General features: G+C 41.9%; 1 protein-coding gene across 1 annotated transcript in view; it reads left to right on the top strand.

Annotated features, from left to right (window-relative positions):
- Positions 1–19,803, top strand: part of atrn (attractin) — a gene marked incomplete at its 5' end in the record, with an annotated part of 253,285 nt that overhangs the window by 15,487 nt on the left and 217,995 nt on the right. Inside the window, 2 exon segments of the mRNA XM_080750193.1 lie at positions 11,573–11,656; positions 18,747–18,860. Of these exon segments, the coding sequence (XP_080606319.1) occupies positions 11,573–11,656; positions 18,747–18,860 (198 nt within the window).

Below are 19,803 nucleotides of genomic sequence, written 5' to 3'. Positions count from 1 at the left end.
TACCGAGCCATGGGGGAAGCTTTTATTTGCATATTGTTTTTACAATCTACAATGTTTAATTATATTCTGTTTATTTGTGCACATAGATTGGTTGGTTGGTTTGATTGATTGAATACAGTTTTTCATATTGATTCAACACACATTATGAATATAGTCATATTTTTCACACCACATGACTAAAGTCAATACCACAATTATTTCAAAGTAGTGACAATATCATCAACAATAGTTAGATCTACAATAGTAGATTGCATATTTATTTTCACTATTTTTGCACACCACCATTATACAATGTAAAAAAAGAAAAGGAAAAAACATGCGTCTCAATTATCTAAGATTATGTTTGCTATTGGTTGTAAATGTCGGATTCTATATATTTTCGGTCGGTTAACCCAGTGGTCCTCAACCTGTGGGTTGGGACCCCGTCCCAACCCACAGGTTGACAAATTAAAAACAATTAAATTACAAATTAAATGTTGGCCAAATTGTCAAATTTTAGAGGTGTTGTGAGCATGTAGATCTGCTATTTTCACAATAGAACCGTGTTATACAAAATGTAATTCCTCAACTCTAAAGCCCGTATCATAGTCGGGTCCGCGGTGGAAGGCTTTACACCGCGGTGTAGTCTTTTCGAGTCTTTTTGAGTCATGAAACTACAATGTTACATCATTCCTCACGGTGGAGAGCTTTCCACCGTGAGTCCCAACACATCTCTCTGTTTTTACTATCAGACAGACAGGCTCTACACCCCGTTCACTGATTGGTCGACCTGAACCGGTCTAGACGGGGTAAAGGACTTCACCGTGGGCCGTGACTATGATGGCCTGCACTTATTTTCTGACTTGAGGTGGAAAGCTTTCCACCTCAAATTTGCGGTGGATAGGTCTCCACCAGTCCACCGTAGACTCTGATACAGGCTTTAGTGCTCGTCAGGGTGGGTGAGTGGGTCCTCAGTTGGAATATGATTATTTTGGGGGTCGCGGCCTGAAAAGGTTGAGAACCACTGCGTTAACCCAGAATATATAACCTGCCTCATCTTTCATCGACTGTCTACCCACACACAGTCTGATGGGGAGAATGCCCTTGTCCACTGTAGTATTATTGACTCTGTCTGGGCATGCTCTGTTTCCACTCAGACAGTGTCACCACTCAGGGCTGGCTCTCTAGATACTGTCTGAATGTTGACTTTGCTTTCATGACCGTTACGCTTTTTTACCGTTTGCAGTTCCGCACACTGTCTGTTTACAATGAAAGGAGAGCGGTGGATGGATTGATGGCCATAGTGGGATCCAAAGGCCTCGTTGTGTTTTTGCGACCGTAGGTCGCAGTTACTTGCACTCCTATACTATCCAAACCTCCACCGGCTGTCAGTCCCTCCGTCAGTCAGTCTGTCAGTCACACGTCACACGTCACACTTTTGCCCTGCTCATATCTCCGCAACCGTTGCCCCGATCCATGCCAAATTCCCTGGGCGACCCCCAGGTGTAAAAAATTACCAAATGTGCAAAAATGACCAAATGACCACCCCAACGGGGCTGCTCACGGGGAATTCCCGGGGACCACCGACTCCTGGTGCTCCAGAACGGATGCAAAAGTGGTGACGCCCCCAGTGGAGGACCCCCTCCACTGCAGCTCACATAAAATGCCATAACTCGGGCTAGGATTGTCCGGGACAGCTGGGGCCGGTACCTATTCGTCCGCCAAGGCAGTGCGGAGACCCCACCCCTCATTTCTCACATGGCCCTCTTCTAGCGCCACCATGAGGCCGATTCTTGCAAAACACATTTTTGGACACTGCTCTTACAATTTTGCCCTAAAATCACGCAAATCGGTACACAGTATGTCTACACTCATTTCATCAACTTGGATCTGTCCCATATTGCGCCACCTTCAGGCCGATTTTTAAATCACATTTTTGGCCACTGCTCCTACAATTTTTGCCCTAAAATCACGCAAATCGCTACACAGTATGTCTACACTCATGTCATCAACATGGATCTGTCCCATATAGCGCCACCATCAAGCCGATTTTTTCAAACACATTTTTGGACACTGCTCCTACAGATTTTGCCCTAAAATCACGCAAATCGCAAATCGGTACACAGTATGTCTACACTCATCTCATCAACATCGATCTGTCCCATTTAGCGCCACCTGCCGGCCGATTTTTTTAAACATTTTTGGACACTGCTCCTACAGATTTTGCCCTAAAATCACGCAAATCACACAGTATCTCTACAGTCATGTAATCAAAACGCATCTGTCCCATCTAACGCCACCATCAGGAAGATTTTGGAAAAACAAATTGTTGCCCTATTTGTGGAGATAAGCGACCAACTATCTTCCGATTAGGGAGTCTTACTGGTAATAATGTTCAACAAAACCCAAATGGCTGTTTGTTATCGTTCGCCTTGATGCAAGAACATTTTCACACCCCTTTTCCATTTAGGGAGTAGGGACACACATGGGTAGTTAACTCATTTAGTGCCACCCCTTTCACCACTAGAGGGCGCCCAGTGGCCATAGAAAATCCCATAGAGATATGCTGGTATATGCAGAAGCCCTGCAGCCATGACTTGCCTGAACACTTTCCTTTGTGCATGTACAGGAAGAGGATGAAGTTAGCTTGAAGTTAGCTATTGGCTACCAAGCATTTTAGAAGCCTTATTTTCGTCAACTTAGCCATGATTAAACCTTGCACACCTCATGCATGGGAAAAAACAGAGAAGAATGAGCTCTAAAAAATCCAATGCAATCCTGGATTGCATTGGAGTGGATTTGTGCAGTTTGTTCACAGCTTTCAAACAAAAAAATCCGATTGGAAATCTGTTCAGGCATTCTTGAGATAATCGCCATTATGTTTTACATGTTATGTAAACAAACATGGCTGCCCTGTATGTTAGATGGGGTTGTATGGGGGTGGAACATGCAAAATCGCGATTGAAATCATGTTCACTAGATTTGATGGGGTCCAAAAAAAAATTTTCAATTTTTTTTTTTTTTTTTTTTTTTTATATCCCGAACTAGTTCGGGATAGGCACTCTGGGATGCGATAATATATCCCGAACTAATTCGGGATAGGCACTCAATGAGTTAATAGCTAAAATTCAAAGAAACATCTAATTTGTTTCTCTTTGTTCATTTGAAGTTCTGTGATGCTGTGGTGCAGTGGTTTTCAACCCTTTTCATGTCGAGGTCCATTCTTTATTTGGCATTTGAGCCACCGACCACCATTTGATGAGATTTAGCCTCTCCGACCCAAAATGTAAAATATTTTTTATTGTTTTATCCACAATTCCATGCTGTATGTGGGCGCCATAGGAGAGACGACACGTTGAGCAAAATAACAATTCTCCTACATTCTCTTTGTGAATTAAGTAATGCAGCTGTTTAGCAAGGGTCTGTTTGGTTTCATTTCACACTCAAGAGTTAAAGATCTATAAAGGGTCCATTTGTTTACCAACTCCCATCATTTACCTGGGGACCACCTGTAACCCCCAACAGCCACTGGTGGTCCCTGGACCACTGGTTGAAAACCCCTGCTGTAGTGTGTTGCAGTGATGCTTTGGATGTATGTCATTGATCAATTCATCAATTCATCTTAGAAGCTTGCAGGCCTCTGCACAAGTTCTTGATAAAAGATCATCAAAACGACAATGTCATGGCTCTGAAATAGTTTAGCCATCACACATTGTATGCAGCACTGTACAAACACATGATATAACAAAAATATCATCTAAAGTCACTTGCAGAATATACAGCTTGCAGGCCTCAGAAGAGGAATAAATAGCCTACATCGTTTACACCAATGGTTCTCAACCTTTTCAGGCCGTGACCCCCAAAATAATCATATTTGAACCTTGCACAAGCACTTGGAATTGTAGGAGTTGGTATTATATTTAGTTTGACTCGATCTATTCCATTGTGAAAATAGACGATCTGAGACGAATTTTTGACAATTTGACCAGTGTTTGACCAGAGGTACTAACAAGTCCTTAAATTGTCACTTCAGAAATGTGATAGTTACCTACTCCTCCCGCGAGGGAAATTTGGGTATCGCAGCCCAACCCAGCTGCTTTTTTTCAGCTTAACCCAGCTGAACCCAGTGCAGCCCACAAGGAGCGCAAGGGGGGGAGCAATTAGGGGTCTTGCTCAGGGACACACATCGACATTGCTATCCTGGCCGGGAATCGAACCTGGGACAACCAGGGGAACTGGTTCCCCAGGCAGGCTCCCTAACCATTCAGCTATGGCCGCCCAAATGTGCAGATACCCTACACTTACTGTATACTGTATGTTGGTCTGTGAGTGAGAAAACAATATTAACATTTTGCTAAACATCTGGGGAGCCCCCAACATAATTTTGGGGACCCCTCTAGGGGTCCCGACCCACAGGTTGAGAACCACTGGTTTACACAGAGAAGAATAGCAGCAGAGTGCTGAAGTTCGGTTCTGGATGGTTTGTTATTTATACACAATTCTATTCTGAAATGAAGAGAGAGAGAGAGAGAGAGAGAGAGACGCTAGTTGGCATTTTCACCGAGCGAGGCCTGTTCGCAGCCTCAGAGGGAGCCCTGTTTGTCTTGCTAGCTGTGAGCGCCAAGACTCCCTGCAGACTTCGCAGGCTGTATTAGCCATGTGTGTTCTGTAATTATGCCTGTTAGCGTGCTCGTTAGCCAACTGCAGAGTCCCTGCCACGTGAAATGAGGGGTGGTACGTGGTGGTGGGGTTTATGGTGAGCTATTTTAATCAATTGTAGTCGAAGCACTAATGTACAAACAATATGACTTCAAATCAATATTACGATTATTTCAAACTTTTGCCAATTAAGGTTTTTATTGTGAGAAAGAATAGCAGATTCATTTGGTCGTCTATCTTCCATATTCTTGTACGACACCATTTTTACAACAAAGTATATTTACATGATTGACCCCAGCAGCCCTACATGATCATACTACAGAGTCAGTCACACAAAAGCATCAAAAGTAGCCGATCCACAAGCTCCTCTAGCGCTTGAAGTCATTCTTAAGGGCCCCTTCAAATGGACGCGACCCCTGCTCCGATGGGATATCGTTCTGTATTTTATGACCTCCCCGGGAATTTGCAAGTTCGGCCATAAACTCCGGCTTGGTTTGAACACGACCCCGACGCGATGAGAGTATGTTAACACTTATGCTGCTGTTGACAGTCCTCACCGTCATTGAAAGGGTTAATATCATGACGCCGTTGACGACGCTCCTTGTCTCTGTTACTGTATTTACAGTAAAAGTATTATTACTTACTATACGCTATACTATAAAGCTCTTTGTTACTTTGGGTCTCACCACCTTCATGGCTCTGTTGAGAAACCTGACTTATAAATTCATGTGCAGACTGGATCGCTCCTTGAATGGATTTGGATGTAGCTCTGTCAGGTACACTTCTACCATTAGAGGACACTGGCATGAGTGCCTCTTTAGCTCCGGAGGGGCTGGGTAAATGTACTGTACTGTTTCTTGTTTATTTTTATTTTTTATCTTGTTTGTGTAATCAATGTATTGTTTTCTACCCTGTGGGCCTTGAGCCTGTAATAAAGTTTATAAATATACGGCGCTCCGGTCCAGCCCACATCGGTAATGTCTGCGATTTGTTTACAACGCACTTTGAGCGTGCACGCGAAGTGAAGCTCCTCCATAGTAAATCCATTGAGAGGCCCATAAAGAGACTTCATTTACTCAAAAAATACTTTTTAATCCCAAAGCTGGCATGTTTACAGCACAAACTAGGCTCAGATTGCGGCCGCCATGACACACTGTCATATGACACACGTCATGTGACTAGATGCCGTAAACGTTGAAGTAAAGTGATAATCCATCGGCGCAAAAACAACCCCATCCGACCCTTCAAAATAATAGCAGCGGCCTACGGAGGAAGCGGCGCAGCACCAAGCATCCCTTCAAAGTAAGGGGCAGCAAAAGTGTTTTAATAGACTTTTTATGACCTCGCCGGTGCCTATGAGAATATCTAGCAAGCTTGATTTTCTTGCACCGCGGGGTACAAATCCTTGTCAATCCGTGTCGTGTGAATGTTGTCTGGGAGATTCTCCAGATAATCTCTCCAAGCCAGTCCATGCTCAACCATAAGAGAACAGCCAGTAGCATAAAAAAAGGAGAGAGGGCGGATTGTTATTATTTTACTTACTTTTTACTTTACTTTTACCCCTAAAATGTTGTAATCACTTGTTCAAAAATGTTACAGCGTTCATGTTTTCCAAATGTGAGAGGAACGGTGTGTTATGTGTCTGTGACTCTGGGTTGGAGTGCATGTCTGTGGCACAGACTGTCAGGTCCGCGGTCTGGATACCTCCTCCTTCCTTTTGCATGCTTGAAGCTTACTTGTTAACAATTTTGCTGCCATTTTAAACATAGCTGTAGTAAGCAGCTGCCAAATTGTCCTTACCTTTTAACGTGGGCACGCGCACGCATCGTGCACAATCTGTGCGCGACTCATCTATTAGACTGTAGACTCGGTGACAGCTTTCGAATAAAAAAACCCCCATTGAAATAGACATATCCGTTGCCATGCTGTATCCCTGCTTATCCGCCAGTGTTTACATGAAAAAACATTGAAAAAAGCCAGTTGTGCGCTATGGTAACACATGGACACGTTCGCGCACATAGCAGACGATATGTGCGTGGATCATATGCCAGGCGGGCACAAGAATCGAAAAGCTATCAAATAAAAAAAGAAAACGGGTGAAAAAAGACGTGAAATGAACGTGCAGCTCCTTCCTCTGTTTACAATGTAAACAGATGGGATGGAAGCTACGATGGGGCCTTGGACAGGATACGGAAACCGAGATCCGGTCCAAGCGGGAAATACGACTGGATACAGTTAGGGGGCGGGCCTAAAGTCTCCGAAACGGATATATACAGCGATCATACTTTTAATCGTTTCATAATGATTAAAGCTTATTAAATTTCCGGGAACGACGGGCATCACAGAGAGGTACAGCGGGAAATCCCCGGTTTCAACGGGGATCGCAGAGTATGAGTTAATGACAGTGTCGCCGTAGTGTGCGATGATTTTGTCAAGATTGACAATAAAACACAACACAAAGTATGCGTATTACTCGTCGTCAACGTTGATGTCAAATGAAATCACATTAATGCGAGACACCCGTGTGCGGAGACTGGAGAGTGGAGACACGGTCGGAGAGCGAGCGAGAGAGGCAGACAAAACGCCACATTGTGATAAGGCAGAAAGCATCACTGCTTTGACAGCCAAGATGATAGCCAAAGATATTATGCCTTGATACTCTAGTAGTGTTGTCGAGGAGGAAGGCTTCCGTCAGCCTTGTTTTGGGAGCAGAGCATTTTGACCTCTTTATTCTCAACTGCGCAAGAAAAACAAAGAACCTTTTTCCCCACTCAACCCCCGAGATCGCTAGGGGCGGTCAATCCAGTATATACGGCTAGTTTGAAAAGGTATCAGATATTTCACTTGCACAGCGGGATATACTGTATCTGAACCCGAATTCAAGAAAGAGGATCCCTGTCATTTGAAATGATCACCGATCTACGATCTTAGTAGATATCGCTATCGTCTGGGAGGGCCCTAATTTAAATCATGAAAAGTAAACACTTTGGGATTTACAGTACACATCTCCTGGGAACCGTTCTAGACATGCATAGTTTTTCTGTTTCATTACTATCCACAAGCCAAGAGATCGCACCATAGCATTGTTATGAAACAGCATCATACAAGAATCCTGTGTAGTTTGTGCACTTAGCTACGCTACACCCATGACCACTAGGGACTATGGAACCACCCAAACAAAACAGCTGGACCGAAGTAGTGAACTACTGTTCAATACTATATCACTAAATACTTCATAACTTCTCCTGCAGGCTGCAAATAATTATTTGGTGTTTTGATCTTTAACCCTCTATGCTTTAGTGAAACAGACCTGATTTGCACTGTACTCGATGAGTTCTTTTTCTAACTTTTTGCACATGTACATCTGAGGATGCTCTTTTCTTTTCCTGTTGCTCTTTTGCCTTTTGCACTCCTTTATTTTTTTCATCTTTTTTTTTACGTCTTATTATTTACACCTTTTTAGATTATTATTATTATTTTTAGATGTTGTTTGCTGTTATTATATTGTTTTTTGATATACGACTGCTGACTGCATTGTCTGAAGGATGCCAAACAAAAACTAATTTTACTCTTATGTACCTGTACACAAGACGTAATAATAAAGTACAACCTTGACCTTTAACCTTGATCTACCTAAACTTTCTTTACCAAAAACGGCACATCTACAATGTTGTGACACGTCGTGAGCTTGTACAGTAGATCGGCTATGTTTGGTGAACCTTCACCCCAGAATAGGGATGCTGGGGTTCTAGTGGTTAACTAGCTTTGGCACTTTGGGTTTGTATATTATCAGATCACAGTGCAGCCAAGTAAAAAAAATAAAAAATCTCCGTCACTAACATCGTTTGTGCTGTAAGTCTGCAACACTTTGTGTGTCGTATCTCCTTTGTATGACTTAAACTGTTAAATGAAACACTGGCATGACACTGGGGTGTTTGGTTAATCATTTCTGCACTTCAACACCTCACCCTCATGTGACACATTTATAGAACTTTAAAAGGAAAAACAAAGACTGTAAAAAAAGAGATGACATCACTAACCATTCTCATCTCTGTCTTCATTACTGTAGATCGCTAAGACTTAGTTCATATTATCATTATTTTAAGTGAGCCTCGAGTCTGCAACGCAGCCAGAGAGACTGTTATAGAAGTGTGTGTGTGTGTGTGTGTGTGTGTGTGTGTGTGTGTGTGTGTGTGTGTGTGTGTGTGTGTGTGTGTGTGTGTGTGTGTGTGTGTGTGTGTGTGTGTGTGTGTGTGTGTGTGTGTGTGTGTGTGTGTGTGTGTGAGTGAGTGAAACTGCAGCCTGGGGCTGAGACCTACATTGTTAACACACAATCACTGACTGACTACACTTAACTACCCCCCACCCTGTGTAAATCATGTATTACGTCTGTCGCTGCTGCGTCACCATGCCACACGTTGTGTGACAGTACCGTGGAGGGCTGCTGCTACACATCGTACTGTTCCACTGTTTTCCCTTCATGTCTCTCTGTCTGGATTTGGGGCGCAGACAGTATAGGAACTCTGGGTAATATTTTGCAGCATTGTCTAATAATTCCCAGACTCGTAACTGTTCTATTTGTAGCTTGTGCAGCCACGTGAGGCGTTTTGGTTTGTGAGACGTTCTATCTCGTATAAATGAGAATGTGTTGAGGCGGGTGTAGTTAGTGTTTACCTGTGCTGTGACTGGTCAGTGTTGTTGTTAGGGATGGGATGATAAGCGATATTATAGTTTACCGTAATAAAAAAAAAACACTCACGAATCACGATAATCATATCGTGGAGATTTAATTTATCGTGAAATCGTCCTCCGTCATGCACTGGGATCAAATCGCCTTTATTTTCCGAGCTGCGTATCTGGTTTTACCATTTAAACCATGGTAAAACGTACTTATAATATAGGTACTTGATACAGTCTTTTTTTTTTCACTCTCTACCAAATCTCGCCAAAAAATAGCCGATGTACAAGCTCACAACGCGACACTTTGTGAGCTTGTAGATCTTCAATTGTTTTGGCAAATGTTCCGCCCCAGGATAATGGATGTTGGGGATATGTTGATTATCGCAATAATATCGTAAATCGTGATTTCTTTGGTCACAATAATCGTGATTTGAAGTGTTCATATCGTCCCATCCCTAGTGGTTGTCATGGGCGATATTGCAGCAGTCAAAGTTGTGCATGTTTTCAGACAGCAGAATCTTGCTGACCCACATCAGGAATCTTTGCACTGATGGTATATTTTGTAACGGAGTGGAAGCAGTACAACGCTACAATATACAATGTTTTATGTACGTTATCTCCTGACAGAGGTGTCATTTAAAGTTGTACCATGTAACTTTTTTTATAAAACAAATCTTAAAATGGTCCTAGCTGTTAAATGGCTAAAGTTTTAGAACCCCCACTCCGTTATTTTCAGCTTCTAAAGCCTTTTCTTTATATGTTTTCTATGATCCCTGTCCGGGACCGGTTTTCGCGCAAAAATTGCGTCATCACACTACCGGCCAATCACAGCGAGGGTTATACACTGCCGGCCAATCACAGCGCAGAACATACACTGCCGGGCTCTCTGGTGGGTTTAGGAAACACGCCTTCAGGAAGTACACTGCAGTGTTTACACTGGAGGAGTCTAGCATGTAACTCTCCAACCGCTGCTCGTAGAAGGACACGGGAGACCTCATTGAAAGCGTCTCGGCGAGGCGGACGCGGTGGTCTGACGGCCCGGTCCGCGAGCGAAAAACGGACGAAAAAAGCAAACGCGACCGCGGTTTGCTATACTGCTACAGACCACCAGTTTAGCAACTTACACAGTATAGCTTTAAGATGGCGGCACATCTTGAGTCCAATTCGGTGCACTGTCTGTTTTAAATGAACTTGGCATTGACAAACCACACAGGTGTCCTGCCTGACACCAGGGATGAATGTAGGGGTGGGCGATATGGTGATAATTATCGTTGAGACGATACAATGTCTCCACGATATGCCTTTTCAGAGGTATCGTATATATCGTGATACAATTGAGGGAGCCTTGTAAAGAAATCCTGTTTAATCGTTAATACAGAGATTCATTGCAGAATTCAATTTAAACCTGCATTTTGATCTAAATCAGTAGTTCTCAAACTTTAAAATGTCAAGGTCTCCATGTAACTCTGACAGTATACAAATGAAACCAAATGGACCCTTACGGGTCCATTTGGTTTCATTTGTATACTGTCAGAGTTACATAATTGTAAAGTTCAATTTAGACCTCGCAAAAGGAACCCAGAGAGTCTAGTTTTTGTCAAGTAACTTGAAAAATAACCATAAAAACCAACGTGAAAAAGAATTGTGATAAAATCGTATAACGTGATACAGCTTGGGAAAATATCGTGATATTGTATTTTTCCATATCGCCCACCCCTAGTTGAATGTTTTTAAAGGTAGAGCTGGGAGACCCGATGTGTTAGTTATATAGATCACAAGGTTACAATTACATAACGTGTCACTCAGATCGTACCGTATGCTGTCGACGACTTCACTTCGGCACGTCAGGAGTGATGGATTTGCAGTACAGCAGAAAACACTTAAAGGGCAACGGCTTGTTGTGTGGACACCATTTAAAAAATCAAACCTCGGTTTGAAGTGGAGCGGTGAATTTGAGCAGCTGTACCCTATGTGAGTGAGTGAGTGAGTGTAAACTGTGCCTGTGAGTGAGTGGTGAGTGTGCCTGGCCTGCACAAAACAGCGCCCCTCCTTTAACTAGTGTTTTGTGTGTGGCCACTCAAGGTATTGCCAGGCTACGGACATGCCCAGCCAGCCACCCAGCCACCCAGCCAGCCAGCCACCCACCCACCCACATACCCACGGACATACCTGTTCATTGGGAGCGCTTTCACCGCTCCAAAAAAGAGGCAGTAGCATTGTAGCAACCTATGACATTTTATTTTCCTCTCTCCAGGTTGACTGGGCCCTCTGGATACCTGACAGACGGACCGGGGAACTACAAGTATAAGACCAAGTGCACCTGGCTCATTGAAGGACAGTAAGTAGAACCACAGGAGCCCTCCTCAAAACACCAACACTTTACAAACTAGGGATGGGACGATATGAAAATGTCAGATCATGATTACATGTGACATAACCTCGCCTACCAGGCTTTCTGGGGGAAAGCCTGGTGTTGGTTCACAACAGGCCGTTTGGTTTCCGCCTAAAGCGCGGAAACCACTAGAAGAAGCGGCGTCGCTTTGATTGTGTTCCCCCCTGTTTGTTTCCCCAATCCCTATTAAAATGCTGGAGTAGCCTAGTGTAGTATTGCCAGTCGCTAACAGTTGGACTAAAAGATGCATATACCAAACACATTTTTCAAAAGCAAAACTACTCCGCATCAAGGGGTTTATTAGGTAGGCCCTAAAAGTATGTCCTTGAGCGCAGGGGAATATTTTGGGTTAAAACTGAATCCGGTTTGATCTTTCTGGCAAATTGTAGTCCTTTGAGTACTACAACATGACGTATTGTGGTTTCCGCTCCAGACCGGTTACAACCTCGAAAAGTGAAGTGATCCCAGACTACATGTGACTAAAGAAATCGCGATTTACAATATTATCGCAATAATAAAAATCCATTATCCTGGGCGGAACATTTGCCAAAAAAGTTGCGACGCGTTGTGAGCTTCTAGATCGTCTCTTTTTGGCAAAGACATTTGATAGAGAGTGAAAAAAAGGACTGTATCAAGTATGTATATTATAAGTACCTTTTATCAATTACAGAGGGTTTAAATGGTACCGGATATGCAGCTCAGCAAATAAAAGGTGAATTGCTCCCAGTGCATGACGGAGGACGATATCACGATGAATTAAATCTCCATGATGCGATTATCGTGAGCGTTTTTTTGTTTTTTTTTTCAAGATAAACGATAATATCGCTTATCGTCCCGTCCCTAGTACTACAAACGCACACCATCTGCGATAGTCTGTCCTTTAGCGGTAGAAGCAGCTAAATGTTGGTAGGTGTGGTGGAATTCAGATCAATCAATAATCATGAGAAAATGAGGAGACAAGACAATTATATTAGGTGGTGTGTGGTCAAGTTTATATATAACATGATATCACGGACAGAAATACAATTAACACTCTGGGCAGTGGTAAAAGAGTTCTGCCAAGAAGAATGGTCCGACACTAGAATTATACTGTGTGGCTTCAAGGCCTCTGGAGCGATCTGTACCATCACAAGATAGGCTTTACCAAAACATTAGCCTCGACTCCTAACTATCAAGTATTAGTATCATCATACAGACCTAGATATTAGTATAATCAATGAATACATGATCTACTCTATAACGTCACACATAATCAATCATGATAAACTCTAATCTACTGCATAGGGCATGTTCTGCAAGAATCTGTGTGCTCTGAGAAAGCCTTCGAGAACCCTCTTGATTCTTGAGTGAATTTCCAATAACAGAGTACACGGTCTGCATACAACGATAGGAACCAGCCCCGGGTTAACCCATTTAGGCCTAGAATTATTGAATGCTTTAACCAGTGAAAAATAGCAGATATACAAGCTCACAGCGCGGCACCGAGTGCCGCGCTGCGAGCTTGTAGATCTGCTATTTTCGAAAAAGTCGTAAAAATGTGTGCAAATCTTTGAATATAATGTATTTTCAAAGCGAACGTTTGTAACTTAAATTTTGCTTCTGGGTGGTCCCTGGAACTAAATATTTTGAGATGGGGGTCCGTGGCCAAATAAATATCATTTTGGGGGTCCTTCACATGAAAAAGTTTGAGAACCACTGACATAGTAGTCTCTACAAGAACAGACTAACTGAGCTCCAGTTGAAGTGAAAAGGACCTTTTCTTTGACGATGGCTGGCCAGATTGCTGACATAGAAACATAGGTTTTTAAAAAAAAAATCTTAGAAGGATTCAAAAGACACTTATAGAATCGGGTCAAAATTCTAATTTTCTCAATTTTTAAAAAATAGCAGATCTACAAGCTCGCAGCGCGGCACTCGGTGCCGCGCTGTGAGCTTGTATATCTGCTATTTTTCAATAGTTAAAGCATAAAATATTCATACACTATAACGTGTGCCCGTTCTGAATGGGTTTTAATTGTCATGGCAAATGGCTCTTGTGCTTCTTTCGACGTGTTTGCAGAAGATGGGACTCCAGGGTGACGGGGCGGATCAGACAGTTGAATTCGGTCGAGAAAATGACTCTCTTTCAACTAACTTAATGCAGGTGAACGCCGCGATCCCTCATTGATTTCACTTGTCGCGTCCACTTAAGACGCAAAGCGGTGTAAAGAGGTGAAGACAGGTTTATTAGGCTCGTGACATGTGAGCTATTGATTGTGTGAAAGGGGAAATAACTCAATATGAGAATTGGACAGTGGCGCGAGCAATCTGCTCTGCAATTTGTAAGGTGCTCAAGTTAAGTATTGACGGTTCAAGTGTTTAAATAAGTGTCTGAAAACACAAATGGACATGAATCCAAAATACACTAATGATCGTGCTGTCAAACAATGAAACTATATGGAATCTATGAACAGGTTGTGTGGGTCCCCTGCTTCATCTCCCTCTCAGAAAATGATGTTGAAGACCCCTGGGCTACATATTATAACTCTGGTTAGGCACATGTATTACAAATAATACAATTCTAGCTACTCAAATGAAATAACACCACTTTGTTGTAGGCATGACTCAAAATATTGGCACGGTTTCAGCCAGATCCAACCCACAATACAAAATTAAAGTAAAATCTTCCAAAGAAATATATGAAATGTGAAGAAATAATGTACTTTACAATACATACTTCCTCTTGGCATACTGGTATCATGCAAGCTGATAAATGTTTTGCTGATAGGTCCAGGATAGAAAGACAGACCTCTCCTATAACGGCTAGGCTCCCATAAATGACCATAAAAACAAGACGGTCTACATACATAAACATAGACATAACGGATCATGAAATAGTGTTGCTCAGATTAGGGCTGGGATAATAACCACCTTACCGAAATACCCCGGTTATGTGATGCATGCAGCTGGGCCAAGCTCATTACCGCAACTTGTTTATTTATTTTAATTTCTATTTCTTCCCCTTTTTTACTGATGAAAGTTACGGTGTCTGTGATATGGAATCTTAACATCGGTTTTGATATATTTTCGGTTACTATTCTTTTGAGCAATTGATATCTACATAAAACATTCAATTGAATATACAGTATATACACATACTGTACAAGTCACAGACATCAAAATCTTGTTTTCGTTCTCTATGTAGTAAAATACCCATCGACGCTCGTTGGCCTACTTTCATGTTACCTGCATCAAAGCAATAATGTGCAGCACTTTTGGGGCGAAATGTATCCATCCACTGTGCGTCTAATCTAAGATCAGATCAAAGGATCTTAATGCTCTCTCTAGCATCATCTTGGAGAGAGTATTTCCAAATTGCTGTGATGGAAAATAACTATGTTTGTTTGGTGAAGGCATGGAATTCAACAACTTGGTTACAGAAGTTGGCGGCTAAGCCGCCGCGACACGGGACAAAACCGTCCCAGCCCTACCCCAAAAATATGGAGTTACGCGTGGCTCCTAGACCGGCCTGCAAAGCCTGGAGGGACGGACACATTTCTATGGGTCCGTTCATGTTTGGTCCTACATTTTTTTGTCAAAAGATTAACATTTTCTTTTCATGAATAAGAAAATAATATGATTTTCTTAGTAATTCATTTAATAAATAAAAGAAAAATCCAAGAAATTCCATAAATTAAAAAACGAATGTTTAAGAAGTAGTGAAAATAGCCGATCTACAAGCTCACAACTTGGCACAAGTGACGCGTTGTGAGCTTGTAGATCTGCTGTTTTCTCTAGTTTGGGTCCTGGGCAAACATCTAATTGCTCTTTTGGGTCTCGAGGTAAAAAGTTTGGGATCTTACATGATACATTCACATACGCACAACAAACTGTTGTCATTGAAGAATTTGAAAAAAAATATTTGTGATTCGCTTCCTTGGCAGCAGCATACATGCCACGCTGATTGTTTTTGTGGATTTTTGTGGAGCGAGAGAGACACACACACACACACACACACACACACACACACACACACACACACACACACACACACACACACACACACACACACACACACACACACACACACAGACAGACAGGATCAAAAATATATTTCACATACAGTACAGGGTAAGAGATTGATATGTGCCTGTATTTGTGGAGTAGGCTGGAAAGGAGGGATATCTGATATAATAAGCACCCATCATCATCCACATCCGCTTGGAGACTTAAAAGGCTCTCTGGTCTGCTAAGAGCGCTGGATGTGTCTGCCTGTCTGTAGTGGCAGAAGACTGGTCTGAGATACACAGGCTAGAGAGAGAGAGAGAGCAATGTGACTGTGGTTATGAAACATGATCAGAGTGAATGAGTGTGTTAATGGTATGCCAACCCATTTCGAATCCTGGATCATTTCGTACTCATTTTGAGTAAAAAAAAAAAGATCCTGTCTTGTCTGTAACTGTCTGTCAGTCCATGTGTGTTACTGTGTGAGTGTGTGTGTATCCACCTGTTCTCCTGTCTCTCTGCTCTGGTAACCGTCTCTCCTATCTGCTTTTTGCCTGTATTTATCCAGGGGAGCGTTTTGCTGAGCCGCACGCACGCACGCACGCACGCACGCACGCACGCACGCACGCACGCACGCACGCACGCACGCACGCACGCACGCACGCACGCACGCACGCACACACACACACACACACACACACACACACACACACACACACACATAAACACACTCACACACACCTGGGAAATACCCAGGGACAAAAACAAATATCATTATCCATTTAGGACTCATTAACCGAAAATGTAATATAATGTAATATTGTATATAATTGTTACTCAACCACAGCATTAATTTGCAGTAAACCTAAGGTCACATGAAAGCCTTTCAGTGCTTGAGAACCAGTCCTCTAGACTTAGAAAACTGGACATGAGTTCACTCTGTACTTCCCCCGCTTAAAGGGCCACTTCACCTCTGGGACAACTAGATCTTATTTTATTGTTGTTTGGGACACAATCAACACAATCCGGAGTTATTTTTTGTATTCAATCTGTGTTTTGAGATATTTTAGTATTTCAGCTGTGCTAGTGATGCATTTTGCATCATATGATGCATTTTGCATCATCATGCTGCATCATATGATGCAAAACGCATCACTAGCACAGCTGAAATACTAAAATATCTCAAAACACAGATTGAACACAAAGAATAACTGTTGTGTTGATTGTGTCCCAAACAACAATAAAATAAGATCTGGTTGTACCAGAGGTGAAGTGGCCCTTTAAGCGCTGCATTGTGAGCTTGTAGATCTTTTGTTTTTGGTTAATGTTCCTGCCAAAATATGGAATCTGGTGGTTAATAACGGGCACTACAAATACATTTGCTAGTTGCTACAAAGGTGCTACTTTATTTTTATATCCAAGTTTGCAAACACATACTTTTATACTAGTGTGATTCCACCAGTTATCCACAACACATAAAGCCTGGAAAAGGCATTGAGTGCCTGCTGATGTTTATAATTTAAGAGGTATCAAGAATCAAGAGGGATTTGTTTCTCACTTAAAAGGATCCCTGGCTAATACGACAAATATGCCTCAATACATTATAATTGTCCTCTATAACTACAATGTGAAATTAAAAACACCTTAAATATTTTATTTCTTCTAGAAATAGCACATTTTTCACTCAATAGGGGAAATGCCCGTCGCAAGTTGATGATGTCATAAATGTCATGTGTGATCTATCCCTATGTAATTTATGACAAAAAGATTAACACAAACACATTTGAAATATTGATTTGATGCTCATATTAACCATAGGAAGTATTATGTTTGTTTTTATTTGCACATGCATGTCATACATTACATAGGGATAGATCACACATGACATTTATGACATCATCAACTGGCGACAGGCATTTCCCCTGTTGAGTGAAAGATTAACTTTTTCTAGAAGAAATACAATATTTAAGGTGTTTTAATTTTACATTGCAGTTATAGAGGACAGTTATAATGTATTAAGGCATATTTGTCGTATTAACCAGGGATCCCTTTAAGTTTAGTACACACTGGGAGCATGACAAATAAACTAAGCACTTTTGGGTATAATGCTATTTTGGGCTAATGATGTTCTCAGAATTATGGACACTATGGTTCAAGTGGATTTGGAGGACCCCTGTAGTAACTGTCGAGGGTCCTCAAGAGTTGATATAGAAGGTTAAGTGCCTCAGAGAACGGGCAGAACATTACTTGCCTACTTTGTCAGCATGCGCCAACACATGCCAGGCTTGTCCAGTGGTTAGAAGCAACACTCATCTTGTCATGAGTCCATTTCTCTCATCCCTTAGGCCACTGCCCTTCCGCAATGTATTAGATATTTGTGGAAAGTCTTGGACTGCGACAATTCAATAGCTGCCCCCCCCCCCCCCCCCCCCCCCCCCACCCCCCAAAAAAAAAAAAAAAAGGAGAGCAGAGGTGGGGCGGTGCTTGCGGGCTAAATATATGACCAGGCCCTTTCATTTAAAGAAATCCAGTACATTTGGTGCTTTTTCACAGACTAAATAATTCAATTTGATGTGCTTAACCGCATTAAGACGTGGTGAGACAGTAGGATTTATCGAAGTGAATCTTGTGAATTTTAATTTAAGTAATTGTCTCCATTTTTGGTGAAACACTTCTAACTGTATACAAACTCTGGTTGCTAACAAGTACTTGTTTTCAGCAGCTGATGGCTTATTGCGTTCGCTGTCAGAAGGGAGTTAGGCATGTAAAAGTGTTCAAATGTTTAAATTGTCATGTTTATACTTGCACAGCTTATCATATTAACGGCAACAATGAGATGATGACAATTAAAGATGATTAGGATTTTGAAGATTATTTGTGATTTTTTTTTTTTTCAAATTTCAGTGTTTACAACATTACAGTGACACCAAACTGCTCTTAAAACGTACTAAAGCGTGTATCAATCTCTCATGATACTCCAAGATGGAGATTTGGGTGTGACAGTGCTTTTGGAGTTTGGTGGTATGATATCTCTCTGTCTCTCTCTCTGCAGGCCCAACAGCATCCTTCGCCTACGCTTCAACCACTTTGCTACAGAGTGCAGCTGGGACCACCTGTATGTTTATGATGGAGACTCCATATACGCTCCCCTCATCGCCGCCTTCAGGTACGTCTGCTGGTGGACACCTTGCCTGGGTGTTGGACGGAAGTGTATGCTTCAGCTGTAATCACAAGTGTTAGCTGAAATGATTTGGGGAAGCATTTGTTAGTGTTGATTTCTATGGCGAAAACTGAATAAAAACTAAACAAAAACGAAGCTATGATGACTAAAACTAGTTTCATCAACAAATAAAAATTAAAATCTTAGTGAGGGACGAGTGGAGAAGACATCCAGTAGAACTAAAAGACGAGTCATTCTATGTTTGGTTGTGCTCGGGTGTTGCACTCTGAAAATAGCCGATCTACAAGCTCACGAGGCCTCGCAGTGATATTCGTTGTGAGCTTGTAGAACGGCTATTTTCAGAGTGCATCCAAGCGTTAAATCAAAATACTTTTTCGCGGACAAAGTCAACTGTAGATTTATTCGACTAAAACCAGACTAAAACATTTCAGATGACTAAAATATGACTAAAACAAAATTACATTTCATTCAATGACTAAAACTGAATTGAACATTTGCTGACAAAATCAACACTACTTCAGCTTTAATTAAGTGTTAGCTTGAATGATTTGGGGAACATTTGTTTGAAATCACACCTTATCACCTGGTATTAACATATTTGGGTTGCAGCAGCTGTTCTAAATCAACCAAGATCATAATTATGTTTAAGTATCTCCATATTCTACTGTAATTAATGAAGCTAGAAGAAATGCTTGTGAATATTTTGCTGCCCTTCTCTGAGCTTATCAACAGAGCATACGCCAACACAGTTGTTTGAATGAGTTAGGCCTAACGTACACTGACAATAGCTTTTTTCCCACCTCATAAAGGAAACTAATGGGCCTTTGCAGCATGCCCTAAAACACAATACAGCAACCTTGGAATAAACAAGACCCACAGAAACGTACAGTACAAGCCGAGATTATTCCCAGTGAGCATAACAAAGCAC

This window comes from Nannobrachium achirus (assembly GCF_963921795.1).
Source record: "Nannobrachium achirus genome assembly, chromosome: 20".
Taxonomy (NCBI): Eukaryota; Metazoa; Chordata; class Actinopteri; order Myctophiformes; family Myctophidae; genus Nannobrachium; species Nannobrachium achirus.
Note: the sequence above shows the minus strand (reverse complement) of the source record. Positions and strands in the feature narration are given on the sequence as shown.